This window comes from Mastigoproctus giganteus, chromosome 1 (genome assembly GCF_048544385.1).
Source record: "Mastigoproctus giganteus isolate SK-2022 chromosome 1, ASM4854438v1, whole genome shotgun sequence".
Classification (NCBI taxonomy): Eukaryota; Metazoa; Arthropoda; class Arachnida; order Uropygi; family Thelyphonidae; genus Mastigoproctus; species Mastigoproctus giganteus.
In genome coordinates this window covers 120,316,014-120,335,723 of record NC_143575.1, presented here as the reverse complement: position 1 = coordinate 120,335,723, position 19,710 = coordinate 120,316,014, and the positions used below count along the sequence as shown (strand labels likewise).

Sequence of the window (19,710 nt, the reverse complement as noted above, 5' to 3'; positions counted from 1 at the left end):
CTGAGAGAAGTTTTGGGGGCACCACCCCAGACGTGAGAACAATATTCCATGGCAGGGCGGATTTGCAATTTATACAGAGTGAGCAACTGTTTGAAAGAAAAGTAACGCCAAGAGCAAAAGAAAAAACAAAGTTTTTTAGATGCAAAGGAAGCAATATTTGTAGTGTGCTTGAACCAAGAGAGATTAGAAGTCAGGGTAATCACCAAAAGAGATATATTATTTTGTCTAGAAATCAGAGTGTCACTAAAGATAAGCATAGGAACAGAAGAATCCTTTTTGTGAGATATAAGACAAGACTGAGTTTTAGAAGGGTTGAAATCAACTAAGTTGTCTTTACCCCACTGGAGAATTACCTGAAGATTGTCATTTAAGGAATTGGTAGCTGATTGAGCAGGGCAAGATTTCTCAAAATGGAAAGTAGAATGCAATGTGCTATCAACAGCAAAACTATGGATAGGATTTCCAGTCAATGGAAGAAGGTTAGAAGACAGAGAGCCATCTAGCATCACCCTCAGTGAGTGATCAGAGAGAAAACTGGATAACCAATTACTAAAAACAGTTGGCAAACCATAAGATGGAAGCTTGTTTAGAAGACCTTTATGCCAAACACGATCGAAAACCTTTGAGATGTCAAGGGCAACTACTTGTGTTTCACCGAACCTTTCCATTGAATTAGTCCATAAATGGGTAACATAAGCCAGAATATCAACAGTGGATCGACACTGGCGGAATCCATACCGGCGATCATTGATCAGACGGAAGGTTTCTAGGTAGTTTAAGAGTTGGCGGTTAATTGATTTCTCCATTACTTTAGAAAGAGTAGAAGTAATTGCAATGGGATGATAATTGGATGGGAGGGATTTGTCACCCTTTTTAGAAACTGGCTGGATATGAGCAAATTTCCAAGCAGAAGGAAAAACACCTTTGGAATAAGAAAGTGAAAAAAGGCAGCAAAGAATAGGAGTAAGTTCAGGAGCACAGGTTTTGAGAACAATTGTAGACATACCATCGGGACCTGGAGCTTTCTTAGCATCAAGATTCATCAAAATCCTTCCGATATCCTTTTCCCGGAAGACCACAGGAGGCATTGAATGGAGCGTGTTGGGAATGGTGGGAGGTGTTTTACCAAGATCAGTAATACATGAGTTGGAAGGAAAATGGGATGCTAGCAGGTCAGCTTTATCCTTGGTGTATGCTTCTTGACAACAGAACCCCCTGTTTTGGACAGAGATGGGCAAAAGTTGCAGCCAATAGCTTTGGCAAGAGACAAGAATGCTTGGCTAACACTAGGGCAAGAAGCAAGTTTTCTACTCTTAGCCTATTCAAACCCTAGTTTGGACTGATTGATAATTGCTTTACAATTGTTGCGAGCTTTAGTGTAGGCAGAAAATGAAACTGAAGAATTAGAAACAAGCCAATTACAATATGCAAAATTCTTCTCTTGAACAGCCTTAGCACATTTATTGGAAAACCAAGGTTTAGATAAAGGATGAGATTCTAAAGTGGAGTTTGGGATAAAGGATTCCATTCCAGCAGGAATAATTTCACTGTCACGATCTGAGCAAACATTGACATCAGAAGTTTTGAAACAGTAATGCGACCAAAGAAAAGAAGTCTCGCAGGTCATCCCATTTTGCATTCTTGTAATGGCAAACAACACAAGGTTGGGAATAGCCATGAGATAAAGGCTCCATTGGAGAAGAGACAATCACCAAGTTGTGATCTCAAGTGTCTAAAGGACCTCTCACTTCAACCGTGTACTTAGAAGGGTTGTTTGTGAGAAAAGGATCAAACGTGTTGGCTGTATGATTTAAGATTGTCCAGTATTCTTCTAGGTAAATGAACAATCTGTGCAAGGTCATTAGTAATTGCAAAAGCCTCAGCATCTCAACCATCTGGGTCGGTGTGACTAGGAAACGGAAGCCAGCCAGAATTGTGAAAATTAAAATCACCAAGGAAAATTACCTCACTGTTAGGAAAGTTGGACTGGAGAAAGTCATGTTGCAAAAAGAGTAAGTCAAAGAGCTCCAAGTGATTAGTGGAGTTGGGAGAATGGTAGAGACAACAGATGAATTTGACACAATAAGGTAGATTGATATTCTCTGGCTTAAAATCTAAGAGAGGAGATTCCAAATTGCCAAGTCTCTGACAGGGAATATCAGAAAGGACATATGCACAAAAACTACGTTTGAGACAAAAGGAATCGTACAGCGAATAATTTGGGCATCTGAGATGAGTAGTAGTTGAATGAACCGATAACTGAGATTCTGTCAGAAAGTACATGGGGTTTGGCAGACCGCAAGTGGAAATGGATCGTTGAGATTAGAATTGAGACCATGTATATTTGTGAAATGAATTAGGAAGTGCTTGGGAGGTTTAGATCTTTTAACGATAAGTTTGCTTTATTAGTTTGACAATTCGTGGTGTATTCAATAGTAAGAAAAAGTGTGTGGGGCATGCTGTATGAAGTAATGAAATTTTTGGATAATCCATACCCATGATAAGAATATACCCAGATCCTTGACATAACTTGGCCTCGACAATGCTCCCCGCATACACACTACTCGGACTCCCTCTAGTCACTATCTGGCAGAGTAGAGGTAGCAAGATCAGCTAGTATACACTAGCTGATCCGGAAGCCTCCTAGAGTTACCAATAGGTTCGGTCTGCTGTACTAACTAGCGACCAGCCTGCAAACACCGTTTTAGAGCTGTACCCTCGAAATGTAAGGAATATTGGATATCACCATGATGTTCATCATAACCTCAAAAGTCATCAATCATACTCCATGATGGAAGAGATAGGGAAGGGTTGACCAGAACTTAGCCCTGGAGACTAAACATGGTTTCCACCACTTCGAGCCTCCAATAAGCAAAGTGGTGGTATTGCACCGGTTGATGAAAGTCATCTACCACTTAGAATAAGATGAAAAAAGGTTTAAAAAAAAAAAATGAATTCCCGCACTCCGAGATACGGCCAAATCCAACGCGCAGTGGAATCGAGAGCCCCAACCCGACCCCGAAACACCATAGTATATTTGATGAATATGGCCTCTGGGATTGTTGGGGCTGTTGGATTGATATTTTAGAATCTGTTTTACAGAAGCTGAACCATTGAAGAAAGTGCCGAATCTGGTGTCCCCCCCCCCCCCAGTGATTCCAGGTATGTATGGTATACAGATTTTTGGTTTCCTGGTATTGCTAGGTTGTTTGAAGGCCTTAGGGCTGTTGGCCATTATTTTCTTTACGATGTGTAGAGGGAATATGTCATTTAATGCTAGATTTGTTATACCTTCTATTTCTTGTTGAAGGTTTTCTTTCTTGCAGATTTGGTATGTTCTTGGGTTCGTAGCCGAGTGGTCAGGAGCGGAAGTGCAGTAGCACATGTTCTTTGAGCAGACTGGGGTTCAAGCCCCTGGCTACTAAATACAGGTGATCTGCCAGCCCGCACTGGACTAGTGTGGCAGATTATGGTCCATTTCTCTCAGCATGAATTGTTGAGGAGGCTTCCATCCTGCAGTTTACCTTTTTTTTTAGGCTGAAGGATTTTATTATACGCTGATTTTTGTTGAATGGGGGTGGCAAGATTTGTAGTAAAGGTTGATCCCTGTATCTGTATGCTTCTTGTACACTTTCATCTGCAACTCTAGGTTTTCTGTTGATAAGGGTGTCCAGGAAAGGTATGCCATTTTTTCTCAATAATCACCCTCTCAGGTGATTATTGAGTGCATCAAAAAATTTGATGTTTTGATGTGACAGGTTGTTTTTCCATGAATTCATTTTCCAAGTGTATCATAAATATTTGTGCCATGAGTGGAGAGAGGGTATTTACAGACTGTTGTTGAATCATACTTAGATCTGACGTAGTCACTATGTAACGTCTTTTCCCTGCTACACTGGTGTTCAAAAAAAAGTGTATCATCCCTTAAAATTGTAATTTTTGTCCGAATAACATAAGTATATGGCAATATTTCTTACAGATTGCATCAGATAAGATTGACACGTGTAGGTGATGATGTAATATTGCGTCAACTGTTACTTTCAGCTATATGAGCACGCTCTGCAAGAGTTGCAGTTATTCCTTGCTTGTGTCAGGATGCAGGGTTACATGCAGTTGATGCCAAGAAGAAAGAGTGCTGTTGTTGCTTTACATGAAGAAGGATGTTCTTCCCATCATATTGCTTATAGAGTGTCTTGTAATCAGTCGACAGTGAGTAGATTTCTTTCCTAGCTCAAGAATACTGGTTCTGCTGATAGGAAAAAAGGAACCAGACGCAAACGAGTCTACACGAAAACAGGACTCCATTTTGAAGTGCTTATGCCTTAAAAACCGTAAAGCTTCTTCGTCTGATCTGAAAAGAGAATGGGAAGAACATACAGGAGTTGGTAGTCAGAAGAAGCCTCTTCAAATTAATTGGTGTGATTGATTTGGTGTAAGGAGCACGTCAAATGGACACCCGAGCAGTGGAAGTCAATTATTTTCTCAGATGAAAAGAAATTCAATCTGCATGGCTCTGGTGGGAGACAAGCGATTCACCGTAGATGTGGTGAAGAATACCATCCAGACTGTATGGTGTCTACAGTGAAATTCCCTACCAGCCAAATGATATGGTGGTGCATTTCGTATCACAGAGTAGGTCACCTGCAGTTTATAAAAGGTTCCATAAATGCCAATGGATACCTGGCTATATTGGAAGGCAAATTGCTGCCAACCATTAGAGACCATTTCAACCTGCCAAGTAACTACATTTTTCAGGACGGCTCTGCTCCTTATCATCAGGCAAAAGTGTAAGTAGACACTTCTTTAGTTACTTTAGCTTCATTTCTGCATTCAGAGTTCGACAGCAATGTGTTTACATTTGTTACAGGTGAAAAAATGGTTGGAAGAACGGTCCATTACAACTCTTAGCTGGCCAGGAAACAGCCCAGACTTGAATCCGAAAGAAACCAAAGACCCTTCGTGAACTTCAGAAAGCCAAAATTCGTGTTTGGAACCATGAACTATCAGTTGATTATCTTCAGAAATTGATCTTGCCAATGTCTCGACGGTGTTCTGCTGTCATCAAGGTCAGAGGTGGTTCAACTAATCATTAGTTTGCACCTGGTGAACTTTTCATTTTGCTTTTCATTTAAAATGATAAACTGAAGCAAACTGGGGGATTCTTTTAACATTTCAGCCATAATTGTAATTTTTACCAAAACTTTTGTATAAAGGTTGCAAATGCTCATTTTGGAATATTTTGAGAACACTTGTCAAATATTACTTAACTTTGCCTTAACTATTAATAAATCTTTTGTTTATCTATTTGTGATGCTGGTCATTAATGTAACATACCATCGTGAAAAAGGGTTAGAACTGTGAAATTCCTAGGTGATGCACTTTCTTTGAACACCAGTGTATATTAGATCTAGGTATGGTTCAACAACAGTCCATTAAATTTGCGAATCTTAATGTTAATATAACCAAACTAAAATGTAGACTTAAATTCTTAGTTACTTACCAAGAACAAAAACTCATTCAAGCTAGTTAAAATGTAAAAATACATTAAAAATTACTTTTCAGTTAAGATCATTAACATCACCTGAACAAAATTATTATAGTGCCAAACAAATTAGATTAGACATGAAACTTAACAAATACCATTAATAAAAAACATAACTGGCTTATCCTCTTAAAAGCCGATTTCTCAAACATGAACAGATTAATAACAGCTAAAAACACATTTAGGCTTAACTAACCGCCTCAGTAATAAAATCTCCAATTTTATATTCTGTATTTTCAGTTTGAGTAGCAACAGGAACTAGACCCCCCTCGATCCATTTTTCCTCCTAGCAATGCCTCCCCCAGACGGAACCCTGAGCATCTCAGTCATACCATTAAGCTCTAGAACCCTCATTACTGCAGAAATTCACATACTAAAATAGGTTTAAATTTTCAAGCCTACCCTGAGCCAAATTCCCACACCAACATCCCCTGCTTCAACAACAGTGAGAACCTTTGGTGCATTATGGCCTTGCTGCCCTTGTGCTGTAAAGCCTATAATCAAAGTGAGAACCATAAGGATGACCAAGCCAGAGACTCTATCAGTGTTATAGTCATAAGATTACTCCAGAATATAGACTACAGGGAAGTCAACGATTTTAAAAACCATTGAAAGAAGAGCATTGTTAGACCTTAAAAGAGATTAGCATTAGTAGAGGCATTTAATGCAAGAAAGCAAGCTTATGCAACATCAGCCAAAAAAAAAAAAAAAAATTAATTAATTAATTAATTTAAAAAAATTAAAAATAAAAAAAATAATAAAATAAATTAATAAATAAATAAAAAATAACCACTTCCACTTCACCCCTCTGTTCGTTCGAAATACCTGTCCAGCTGAGCCTTAAACTTGTTTAGGCTATCAACTTCCTCGACAAGGGATGGAAGTTTATTCCACCAACCAACCACCCGCTGGCTAAAGGCAAATTTCCTCACGTCTATCCTACATCTGTCTTTTCTCAATTTGAATGTATGCCCTCTCAGGTGATTATTCTGAGCAAGAGGAAGAATCCTATCAGCATTGAGCATGCTCAAACCATTCAAGGCTTTATACACCTCTATCAGATCACCTCACCGGTGCCTAGTCTCCAGACACTGTAGTTTGCAAAACTTAAGCCTTTCTTCGTAAGAGCACCCCTTTGTTCCATTCACTAATCTTGTTGCCCTTCTCTGTACTCGTTCCAGCATCTCTACATCCTCTTGAAATGAGGCCTCCAGACCTGTATACAGTACTCTAGGTGTGGTCTGACCATTGCCTTATACAATGGAATAATCACCTCCTTATCCCTGCTAGAAAAATTCCTATATATCATCGACAATACGCCATGAGCTACTCTTGCAGCCCGTCTGCACTGCTCAGAAAACTTCATATCTGCCTGCACAACCACCCCCAGGTCCCTTTCAATTCTCTAGCACTGTCAGTGTAGTACCACAGAGTTGATACGTAGCTCTAGGGTTGCTGTTTCCCAAATGTAGTACTTTACATTTGTCAATGTTAAACTTCATTTGCCACCTCTCAGCCCATCTGCCCAACCTTTCCAGATCCTGTTGCAGTAGCATAGTGTCAGTAGTGTCCTTGACAACCCTGCCAACCTTCGTATCATCGGCAAACTTGGACATTAAGCTTGATATACCATCATCAATATCATTTATAAATACAGAAAACAATAATGGACCCAATACTGAACCCTGAGGGACATCTCTAATAACATTAGTCCACGATGAGCAGTGTCCATTGATTACCACTCTCTGTCTTCTCCCCCTCAACCACCTCTTTATCCACAGCAGCAATTTGCCTCCAATGCCACACTGCTCCAATTTGTGCAGCAGTCTTCCATGTGAAACAGTATCAAAAGCCTTTCTAAGATCCAAGTATATAATATCAAAGTTATTCCCTGCATCCAGTTCTTTTGTGACTGCACCATAGTATCCAAATTGGTCAGACAAGACTTCCCCTTAACAAAGCCTAGTAGCTTCCAAGATAAGTTCTTTGAATGCTTCCCATTTTGAATTTGCTGTTGGTAACATCATCAGTTGTTCCCAATGTATAGAATTTAAATACTGTCTCAGTCCATCGTAGTCGCCTTTATGAAAGCAATAACCCTTCCCTTTACCCCTAATGGTAGTTACCTCTTTGAGTAAATCCCACTTCAGCACACTGTGATCACTGCCACCTAGTGGTTCCTTTATCTGCAGATTCTTAATGCATGAAGAATCACTACTGATAATCAAATCAAGAGTATTACTCCCTCTAGTTGCCTCCCGAACATGCTGATGTAGAAAACAACCATCCAATAAATCCACAAAAGCCTTGCTAGTGTGCGAGTGACCAGCCCCCAAATTCCAGTCAATATCTGGGAAATTAAAATTCCCCATTATAAGACTCTGATTTACTGGCCCACTCTTATTTCCCTGTACAGTTTCTTATTATACTCATCAGAGTCATTAGGCCTATAGCACACTCCTACTCTCAATTTTGATCTCCCAATGCTTATGTCACACCAAACGGACTCAACACTGCACTGTCCAGCGATGTCGACTGGCTTCACTTCCTTGGATTTTATGTATTTCTTAACTAATAGCATAACCCCTCCTCCCTTCCTATCCTGTCTATCCTTTCTGTAGACATTGTACTCACCAAATTCCAGTTCTGCATTCCTTATATCTGTGTGATACCACGTCTCTGAAATCCCCACAATATCTGCCTTTGGTGTTTTGAGCAATACCTCAAATTCATCAAATTTATTTACTAAACTCCTAGCATTGGTGTACACTTGCGCCTGTTCATGCACCTGTTCTTTTTCTTAGCTACTCTAACAGAAACCATGTGTTTACTTGTACCCCAATGATTCCCAGCAGTCTCTGAAATATCCTGCATCTTATTTTCCAGGCTGCAGCTCATTCCAATAGAAGCAGTGCAAGAATCACTTTCACCTCTGCCAGTGGCTACTGTTAACCTATTAGTCCCCCAATCTAGCAGTTTTCCGACCCACCTAACACTGCCTCGATAGCATCAGCAAACATTCTTGCACCCTTTCTATTTAAGTGTATCCCATTCCTGTAGAAACAGTCTCTCCTGTTAACAGCAGTATACTATACCCCTGTTACTAGGATAGTATCTAGAGTAGAGGTTCCCAAAGTGGGGGAGTGGATGTTTGTTGTTTTTGTTAAACATTTTATTAGCAAATTATGGACAAGCCATCCCACTAATCCGGGTATGAAGTTTTATTTCTTTGAGATTAAATGTATTATTGAAGTATTAGTAAAAGAATAAGAGGTGTTTACCTCAATATGATACGTAGAACACTTCCGTATGATACTCTTCAGAAATTAAAACGAAAACAATTTTTTAAAAAAATTAAATCTTACATTATAGTAAGAAATAATTAACAATAATTAAAAATCTATTTTAATGCAATAAAAAATTTATTTAATGAAAAAAAAAAAATGCCAAACGATTTTCCTTCCTGAAGCTGACAATTCTTTTCGACCCTATTTTGTGATCACAGGAATGAAAATTACCAAATACGGGTGAGCATGGAACTTAAATAGGGATTATTTGTCTTCGCGCATGGGGTCCTTTATGCATGGGCATAAAGGACCACTAGTTGGAGATTAGATATGGCCGGTGAACATTAACAGAATTCTCGTGTAATTTAATTTCGATGGTTTCTGCTATTAATAGTCTCATATAATTACATTGAACACTAAGTATTTTGGCATTGTTAAATAAAAAAGTGTTTTTCATTAATGGCATGAAAGGTTAATCTGACGCTGCTGAACAAGAAGCACGAACTGAGGCCGTGGGTTGATTAACACAAAAATTCAGGGGAAACCGCGTAGAACCCTGATAAGACGAGTCACAAGAAATGTTGTATACTAGGACATTTATTTGTTTTGCGAATGAGGAAAGGACTGAGTGATCATACGGAAGTGTTCTATGAATCATATTGAGGTAAACGTCTCTTATTCTTTTACTAATATTGATATCAACGTATTGAGCATTATAGCTCTGGTTCTTACTATCAAATTATTGAAGTATGTATTAATTTATAAAAGTATGTATATTCATTGCAAAATTTTAGTTGAAATCTGTTCATTTGCACTTGTTCTGGAACTTGGGGGCACATGAAAATTATGAAAAATTAAGGGCGCTTCAGGTATAAAAGTTTCGGAACCTCTAGTATAGAGCATTATCATAATTACAATGTTTGCCTTGCCTTGCTGCTAACACATTAAAATAAAGTTCTTCTTTAAATAGTTAGGACTCTAACTGTATGACTAGTTGTGCATGAAAAGAAAAGTGGTCACAACAGCATTACTGTTGTGACCACTTTTCTTCCACTTCGTGACTACAAGGAGGAAATCTGGTGAAATTGCAAGAGAAATTAAGTAAAAAAATAATGGAGCAGGAAATACTTCTGTCTAAAGTTTTATTGGAACATTTCAGAAGTATTTCCTGCTTAAGGTAGCTGGAAATACTTCTGGCAGTATTTGCTAGCCATTAACAAGTGAACATCCTTAGATTTTAGTATTGTTTTTGACAAAATAATAAGATTACACAAGGAAATTTGCTATCTAGCTTCTTCCTAAAAAGGACTGATAAATTTCTCCCTTCCAATTAGCATCCCATTTTATTTGCCTCTACCCTTTCTAAAATAATGGAAAAATATGTGAGTTGCTAGCTCTTAAACTATATAAAAACCTTCATCTGATCAGTGATTGCAAATATGGATTCTGTAGGTGTCTGTCCACTAGTGATATATTTGCTTATGTTACTCTCTTTGGACAAATTCTGAGGAAAAGTACAGCTTGGTGAAACTCAAGCACTTGCTCTAGATATTCTTAAGGCTTTTGATGACATTTAAGGTTTTTTATACAAACTCCAATCTTATGGATTGCCAACTCTTTATAATTGAATATCCATTGTTCTCTCTGATACTTGTTGTGGATGATGGTAGATAGCTGTCTTCCAACTTTTCCCTTAATGCTGTTGTTCCCCAAGATTGAGTTCTTTTCCTCTTGTATTATGACCTTCCACTGACTGGAAATCCTATCCATAATTTTGTTAATAATAGCACACTATATTCTACTTTCCAGTTTAAGAAAACTTGTTCTGTATAATCTGCATAAGCTTCTCAGATATCTACCACTGATCACCCGATAATGCTCCAATAGAGCAAATAAAACTGATTTAAATTCAGTCTTTCTAAAACTTAGTAACACAGTCCTGTCTTTTTTTCCTGCGGGGGTGGGGGGGAAGTAAAATGTATACTGTTCACATGCTTGTATTTGAAGACCCTGATTCACTTCTCTCTCTTGGCATAAGCACATCCAATTATAGCTTCCTTTGCATAAAAAAAAACAGCTTTCATTATTTACTATTAGTGTTGCCTTTCTTCTGACGACTACTTAATCTATATAAATTAATCCTGCCATTCAATGTTGTGCTCACATCTCGGATGGTGCCCCAAAACCTCTCCCAGCTGCTTAACTCCATTTGAGAGAAGGCAGTCAAGTTAATTAATGACCCATCTTTTACTCTTTCTCTACTTTGTATCATAGAAGTTCAGTTTCTGCTGCAAGCCTTTTCTGTAAATACTTCTATGGGCTTCTCTTACAAATCGGCATGCATAATTCTTCCATTCACTGTGTAACTGCAAACTCATAGAACCAAGTTTTCCTCTTCATTTATCCCTTCTGCACTCTGTAACAACCATCCTTCTCATGTATTTCCAAAAAAAATTACAATTACAGAAATTCAACTCTGATGCGAACAAGTATCTTTCATCCCATGCATGGTACTACATACTGTGTTATGCTGTTTGTCATTTTATTTAAAAAAATAAATTTTTGATTCCTATTTCTTAATACAAGATATTTTACCTTTACCACCTTCAAACTTTCAAATAATAACCTTTTTCACTATTTTATAAAATGCAATAGTAATGATATAAAAATGTCATTACCTATTACTTTATTTTATTTTTATTTTATTATTATTTTTTTATTTATTTTTTTTTTTTTTTGCAATTTTATGCTTAATTCAAAGTACTTTTTAGGAACGCTGTCCGCCTATAGTGGATGATTTTCTTTATATCTGTGATGACAGTTACAGCAGAAAGGAATTGCTGACAATGGAAGTTACCATGCTGAAAGCGCTCGATTTTGACCTTGGTGTTCCATTGTCTTACAGGTTTCTTCGTAGATATGCCCGAGTAAGTTGCAGCAAATTAATTTTTTTAATCGTTACTAATATTTTATGAATGTCTAAAATTATAATGAACTTATAGTATAGTGAACACATACTTTAAGTAGTTGAGAAAAAAATAAAAATAATAGCATGAACTTCTCCCCTGGATTGCCAGGAGACAAATGAGTGCAGAGTACATAAAAACATGAAAATAGTTAACTTCTAAATGAGTTTTAATAAGGTACATTAAAGAACAGCTAATAAAAATAAAATAACAGGAATGAAAAAGTCAATTTTAACTAGAGAATATATAGATAAATGGGATTCGACAGCTTAAAAGTAGGTTACGGCAAGACTGATTTCAGCATTAGCGGTGAGTGTAATTAAAATGCACAAACCTAAAAAATAATGATTATTATTATTATAATAAACGAAATTATAAAATAAAAAGTACAGCAGTTAGATAGCCCAGCTGATGCTGTTTTGAATATGAAAGCAGAGTGCAGTGACATCCCATTTCATGAGTGTCATGTGGTCCAGACCTGTTCATAAACTGTGCAGGATTTTCCCATTTTTATCTCTATAAAAATCCTATACTGTTGTTATCCTATATATTGTTGCAGTTTTGTGTAGAGAGTTGGTGTGAACATTATTTAGCCTAACAATGTTTGAATAAATTTTATTTGTTGGTGCTAATTTTTATTTTTCCTTTACATTTTTTGAATCTGTACTAATTGTATTAAGAATACACACTCTGATACAGGTATTGGAGACTGTTAAAAATTTTTCCTTGAGTTAGGATTAAGTTTGAAATTTTCTGTGATTTTACCCAGACATGATAGGAGAGAGCCTTGTCAATCAGTTTGGAGGAGAAGTGGAGAGGCCTGTTTTTACAGGGCTGGGATAACTTAAATACAAGGGGGTTACAAGAATATTTGCTGATGCTGTTGTGCCAATGTCAGGTCGCTCAGAAAACTGCTAGTTTGGGAGAGGAATATTTAGAAGTGCTTTAACAGTAATCACAAGCAGAGGCAAAACTTATTCTTGTGCTGCTTCCATTGGCAGAATTCATTCGTGCCTGGAAAGTAGGGTATCAGTGATTAAGGCCTGAGGATAGTCGTCATGGGACAAGTAAATGTATGGACTGGTAGGGATATAAAGAGCAAAAACAGGAACATGAAATAAATAAATATATATATATTTATTTATTTTTTTTATTTATTTATTTTTTTTTTTTTTAACTATATGTGAAATTATGTAGAAGAATATGAGAAATAGAAAGAGTATCAGAACAGATTAATGCCATCAAAATAATGATTGAACATTACATCAGTCTGTATATAACCTTATTTTTTATTTTTTAAACTTAATACCAACTGGATAAATTGCATACAACTGGAGCAATTTAATAAGAATTTAGAATATAAATATTAGGGGTGAAAAGGGCCAAGTATTTTGGTAACCTAAGTTGGACTTCTTTGTTGTACCCTATAAATAAACACATAAATCATAATAAAATAGTACAATTAAAATGATGTAGCTAATTATTGACATTTGGATACATTGAATGGAATGTTAACTAGGCTAGTTCCACTCAGTATATCCCATCAATAATTAACTGAGGCCATCTGTTTGCCATTTGCCAGTTTTTCTAGGTTCAAATATACTGAGAATTTACTGCGAATATACTATCAATTTAGTTTAATATTTTTTTTTTTTTTTTTTTTTTTTTTTTTCTTATGAGAACCCCAAACACGAGAGGTATTATAACCTATAGTACTTAGTACCGTGCTTGGGTTGGAGGTTGAGAAGACGAAAGAAGATATTTGTTGATATTGGACTTGAACTTCTGTAGATTGTAATTTTCAGGAAATACGTATGAAGGAAGGTTGTTCCATGAGGAAGATGAAAAGATGTTAAATGAGGAAGATGAAAAGTTGGTTCTGTGGGTTTGAAGTTGGACAGTAAATGGATGTTGGCTGGTGGCGGCACGTGTTCGGACTGTTTTGAAAGAGAGAGCGGGAATTATAGAAGCCAATTCAGAAGAACAGTGCCCATGGAAGTATCTGTAGAAGAGGCATGCAGCAGAAACAGTGCGTCTATGAGAAAGCGAGTGGAGAGACTCTGTTAGAGATGAATCATTAATTAACCTAACTGCCCTCTTCTGAATGGAATCAAGAAGCCTGAGAGAGGTTTTGGGGGCACCACCCCAGATGTGGGAACAATATTCCATGGCAGGGCGGATTTGCGATTTATACAGAGTGAGCAGCTGTTTGGGAGAAAAGTAACGCCAAGAGCGAAAGAGAAAACCAAGTTTTTTAGATGCAGAGGAAGCAATATTTGTAATGTGCTTGTGCCAAGAGAGATTAGAAGTCAGGGTAATCCCCAAAAGAGATATATCATTTTGCCTAGAAATCGGAGTGTCACTAAAGATAAGCATAGACGCAGAAGAATCCTTTTTGCGAGATATAAGACAAGATTGAGTTTTAGAAGGGTTGAAATCAACTAAGTTGTCTTTGCCCCACTGGAGAATTACCTGAAGATCGGCATTTAAGGAATTGGCAGCAGATTTTCGAGAACTTGAAACTGATTGAGCTAGACAAGGTTTCTCAAAATGGAAAGTTGAATGCAATGTGCTATCATCGGCAAAACTATGGATAGGATTTCCAGTCAATGGAAGAAGGTCATTGATATACAAGAGGAAAAGAGTGGGGGAAAGAACTGAACCTTGGGGGACACCGGCATTAGTGGAGAAGTTAGAAGACAGAGAGCCATCTACCATCACCCTCAGTGAGCGATCAGAGAGAAAACTGGATAACCAATTACTAAAAACAGTTGGCAAACCATAAGATGGAAGCTTGTTTAGAAGACCTTTAAGCCAAACACGATCAAAAGCCTTTGAGATGTCAAGAGCAACTACTTGTGTTTCACCGAACCTTTCCATTGAATTAGTCCATAAATGGGTAACATAAGCCAGAATATCACCCGTGGATCGACACTGACGGAATCCATACTGGCGATCGTTGATCAGACGGAAGGTTTCTAGGTAGTTTAAGATTTGGCGGTTAATTGATTTCTCCATTACTTTAGAAAGAGTAGAAGTAATTGCAATGGGATGATAATTGGATGGGAGGGATTTGTCACCATTTTTAGGAACTGGCTGGATATGAGCAAATTTCCAAGCAGAAGGAAAAACACCTTTGGAATAAGAAAGTGAAAAAAGGCGGCAAAGAATAGGAGTAAGTTCAGGAGCACAGGTTTTGAGAACAAGTGGAGAAATACCATCAGGACCTGGAGCTTTCTTAACATCAAGTTTCATCAAAATCCTTCTGATATCCTTTTGACGGAAGACCACAGGAGGCATTGAATGGAGCGTGTTAGGAATGGTGGGAGGTGTTTAACCAAGATCATTAATACATGAGGTCGAAGAAAAATGGGATGCTAGCAGGTCAGCTTTATTCTTGGCTGAAGTGACAACAGAACCATCTGGTTTGGACAGAGGTGGGAGCAGAGATGGGCAAAAGTTGCGGCCAATAGCTTTGCCAAGAGACCAGAATGCTCGGCTACCATTAGGGCAAGAAGCAAGTTTTCTACTCTTAGCCTGTTCAAACTCTAGTTTGGACTGATTAATAACTGCTTTACAATTGTTGCGAGCTTTGGTGTAGGCAGAAAATGAAACTGAAGAATTAGAAACAAGCCAATTGCGATATGCAACGTTCTTCTCTTGGACAGCCTTAGCACATTTATTGGAAAACCGAGGTTTAGATAAAGGACGAGATTTTAAAGTGGAGTGTGGGATAAAGGATTCCATTCCTGCAAGAATAATTTCACTGACACGATCTGAGCAAACGTTGCTATCAGAAGTTTTGAAACAGTAATCCGACCAAGAAAAAGAAGAAAAGAAGTCTCGCAGGTCATTCCATTTTGCATTCTTGTAATGCTAAACAACACAAGGTTGGGAATAGCCATGAGATAAAGGTTCCATTGCAGAAGAGACAATCACCAAGTTGTGATATGAGGTGCCTAAAGAACCACTTACTTCGACTGTGTACTCAAAAGGGTTGTTTGTGAGAAAAAGATCAAGTTGGCTGTATGGTTATGATTATCCAGTATTCTCATAGGTAAATGAACAATCTGTTCATTTACCTACGTAAATGAACCTACGTAAGATTGAATCTCGCTGTGATGTTCTTCATAACCTCAAAAGTCATCAGTCATACTGCATGATGGAAAAGATGGGTAAGGGTTGACTGCAACTTAGCTCTGGAGACTGAACATTGGTTCCACTACTTCAAGCCTCCAATAAGCAAAGTGGTGGTATTGCACCTGTTGATGAATTATCTACCACCTAGTATTGCCTGGTAACACAGAGGGTTGGCATTCCTCCATGTGGTGTGGTGCCACACCTCGACCCCTGCTTATGTTGATTCACACCTGGGTGGTAACCCACAGTGTGCTTGTGCATGGGGTTTATACCTAGGATTACTAACAGTCCCACCATCGTCAGGGTGCAAGCGGAGGAGCAAATATTAAATAATGTCAAAAATTAGAATGATACAAAAGTAGTGTATGCCACAAATATGCCAAATTTATTTATTTTATTATTATATTTTTAATTATTAATTACGATTTTTGACAGAACACTTCTCATATCGTGGAACACTAGTGTTCCGCAGAACACACTTTGGGAAATGCTGCTCTAGATTAAGGAATAATTGCAAGCTTTAAGGAGAAATATCAACAAATGGTTCTTCAAAACATGATTTAAAAATTTAATGAAGAAAAAAATTGTTCAAAACTGCAAAATTATGGATGTACTACAAGCTGTAATCTTGATTAGTGCAGCACAAAGCAGCGAGCCTTCCACATAGGATTTGATTCAAGTATTAGTCAGTATGATGGTGACTTTGCAGGTGCAGCTGATGTAATTCTATTTTTAATGGTTTGCTATGGACACTAGGAAATTCTACACAAAGTGATGATTGATATTTCTGTAGACTCTAGTGTGGTGGTGGAAGACATAAACACTAAAGTGAAGGACAATGTAAGTGAATATGAATAATGAAGAACATATGGAAGAAGAGGAGATAAAGAACCTGAAAGGGATAAACAGCAGGGTGATCCCAGATTAAAATATGCTTATGCATTAGATTACCCATACACATATAAAGAATTCTATGTGAGCAAAAACAATGAATATGGAGTAAACTAGTGTGCAATCTAATTGTCCACAGTGAAAATGAAATACTTCAAACAAAGCAATTTATATTCATTTTATCCTAAAAGTTGATGTTTAATAATTAATAACACAAGTTTATTTATTAAAAATTAATTACGCATTATTTATTAAAGGCATAGATAAGCAATAAAAAAGTGTTCACTTCACTTTAAGTAACCTGATAAAGTGAGTTTCATTTTTCCGAATTATTGAAACTGACTACCTGTACACTGACATCTCGGTAGCAGACACTTTCTTCTGCCCCAGTGGTGTCTGCATAGATAGGATTCACTGTACATAATAGCTGCCAATTCTCTGGTGTTACAATGGAGAATCTCTTTTTTTTTTTTACTCAATTTGGTTCCTTCTCTGTCTTTTTCTCTTTGCAAAAAATAGCAATACTACTTAAAATGTGAATTTCTTATTTTTATTAACAAATATTACTATAATTAACATTTCAAAACAGTTTGTTGTAATAGTTTAGTTAATCATAGTTCTGTCAGTGCTATGCCGTCCAGGTGATTTGTGTACTGATATGATCCAATAAAGTGCTATAACTTCAAATATTTAATATACTCATAGCACAAGCTATATGACTTTATGCATAAATTTTGTAACTATGGGTCTTGTCAACCATCTAACTTTCTGCTGTGAACTCCTAAGACCAAAATGTATTTCCTTATAGCAGTTGAAAGTTTCCAACTGCTATAAGGAAATAGAATTCATAGAGAGTAAACAGCCAACAGTTTTCAGAAGCATTATGCCAAATTATATAACTTTAACATAAATATAATCTTATTTGGCAAACACTTTTTTTTTTTTATCAAAAAAAAAAAATCGATTTAGCAAAGAAAAAAAAACTTAAGAAATAGATATTTTGTGATATCATTTGGGTTAGTTCTTCTTGCATAATAATGAAAGAAGGTTTGGCTGCAATTGATACAGTGGTTCTTGGTTGGTTGAGAAATTGACAAGTGCAAAGGAAGGTTGACAAATTATTCCAAGTCACATTTGCCATTCTCTTATACTCAGTAGTGCTGAGTATGGAAGGATATTTAGCCAGGTGTAAACAAAACTGTTTTGAGGTCTTTTTCTGATGAAGCTTTTGAAATGCCTCATCAGAATGCATTTCACAGCCAAGTCTAAACAAGAGAACCAATTGTTATAAATAATATTGACAAGCATGGAATCCATAGAGAAAGATGCTATATAAGCTAATGTTCAAAGCCATTACTGTATTGGTAAACAATCCTACGCTCTATTTCATAAAATGTATATGTTGGTGAAGTTTAATGTTCGTGCACACCATGAACATCACTTTATGTATTTATATAGAGAAAGTGATGTGTCAAAACAGAAACTTGTGTAGGAGACATGCTACACTTTCAGGATAGTACTTTCAGCCAATGGTTCCCAAAGAATGTAGCACAGGTGGCCCTTGTATAACACACATGATAGTTAGGTTTCTATTAAATCTCGTCTAGTACAAAACCGTATTATTCAGGACAAAGAACCAGTACAAAAGAGAGGATTACGTTCCGAAAGCTAACAAAAATGTACCAATTTTTTATAACTATCAGAAACTTAAACTGTGATAATATATGACAGATAATATACATTTGTTTAATTTTCTTCATTTTAACTGCTTTTAAGCGCAATCAAACAGAGAAAGTTTTTTTCTCTGTTGCAGAATATTTTCACCTTCTGAACTTTCTTCTGCTCTCTTTAAAAAAAAAAATTAGTAATCTGAGTTTGTTTGCTTTTCCTTGATTTTGTATTTCATGGTATGGAGCTAAGCAGTTTTGAAGCTCCCTTTTGAACTTTGTGCTCCTTTCAATCAAAGGATCTACATTCAAAAAATAAGATTCTAATTGCTCGGCTAAGTTTATGCCTTCCCGTATGCTTTTTAGTGTAAAATTTGGAACTTCAAAATTTTCATCTGCACTGAATAATCCTCTGAATTGATTTGGTTTACCTTCAATGCCATTTTCACCAAATCAGTTTCACCAGCCTCTTTTACTGCCAGTAATTCTAGGATGTCTACAGTAATCATATCATAAAAACCTTCCCCTTCTACTGACTTAGTAAGTTCTACTATCTGACCAATTCCATTTTCTGCCGTTTCTGACCATATGTCCTGAATGAACTAACTCTGGCCATACATTTTTCCAACAATCATTTAATGTTGATGGTTTTACTAGTTTGAGAGATAAAGCTATGATTCCGATACGGCCCATAATTGAAAAATGTTTCCATACCTCCATCACTTCAGTACATTTGGAATCAGTTTTTTCCCAAAGACATTGTAATGATTTTCTGATGTAATGAGCTTTAAAGGTAGATATAATACTTTGATCTAATGGCTGAATTAAATAAGTTGTATTAGGTGGTAGGAACATTACTTCAACGTTTGGATGATTTAAATCATTTGGGTGGCGTGCACATTATCCAATAGTAATAAAGCTTTGAAATCTAGATTTTTCCACTTTAAATAGTTTTCCACAGTTGGCACAAAACAATTTAGAAACCATTCTTTAAATAAATTGGCAGTTACCCAGTTTTATGTGGTTTCCAGTAACAAGTTTTTATTTACACTCTTCATTGCACGAGGATTAGAGCATCTATAAACTAGCATAGGTTTTATCAGGTAATCTCCTGACGTGGTACTTCACATAAATAATGTTACACGATCTTTTGATGTCTTAAAACCTGATGCAGTTTTCTCTCATTTTTATGAAATGTTCTGTTGAGTATTTTTTCC

General features: G+C 36.8%; 1 protein-coding gene across 2 annotated transcripts in view; it reads left to right on the top strand.

The window, feature by feature from the left end:
- The window catches only part of CycB3 (cyclin B3), a 200,659-nt gene that overhangs the window by 63,943 nt on the left and 117,006 nt on the right, over nt 1–19,710 (top strand). For both annotated transcript variants that reach the window (XM_090381974.1, XM_090381981.1), the window contains exon 6: nt 11,601–11,756. In XM_090381974.1, the coding sequence (XP_090238100.1) occupies nt 11,601–11,756 (156 nt within the window). The remainder of the gene's footprint in view (nt 1–11,600; nt 11,757–19,710) is intronic.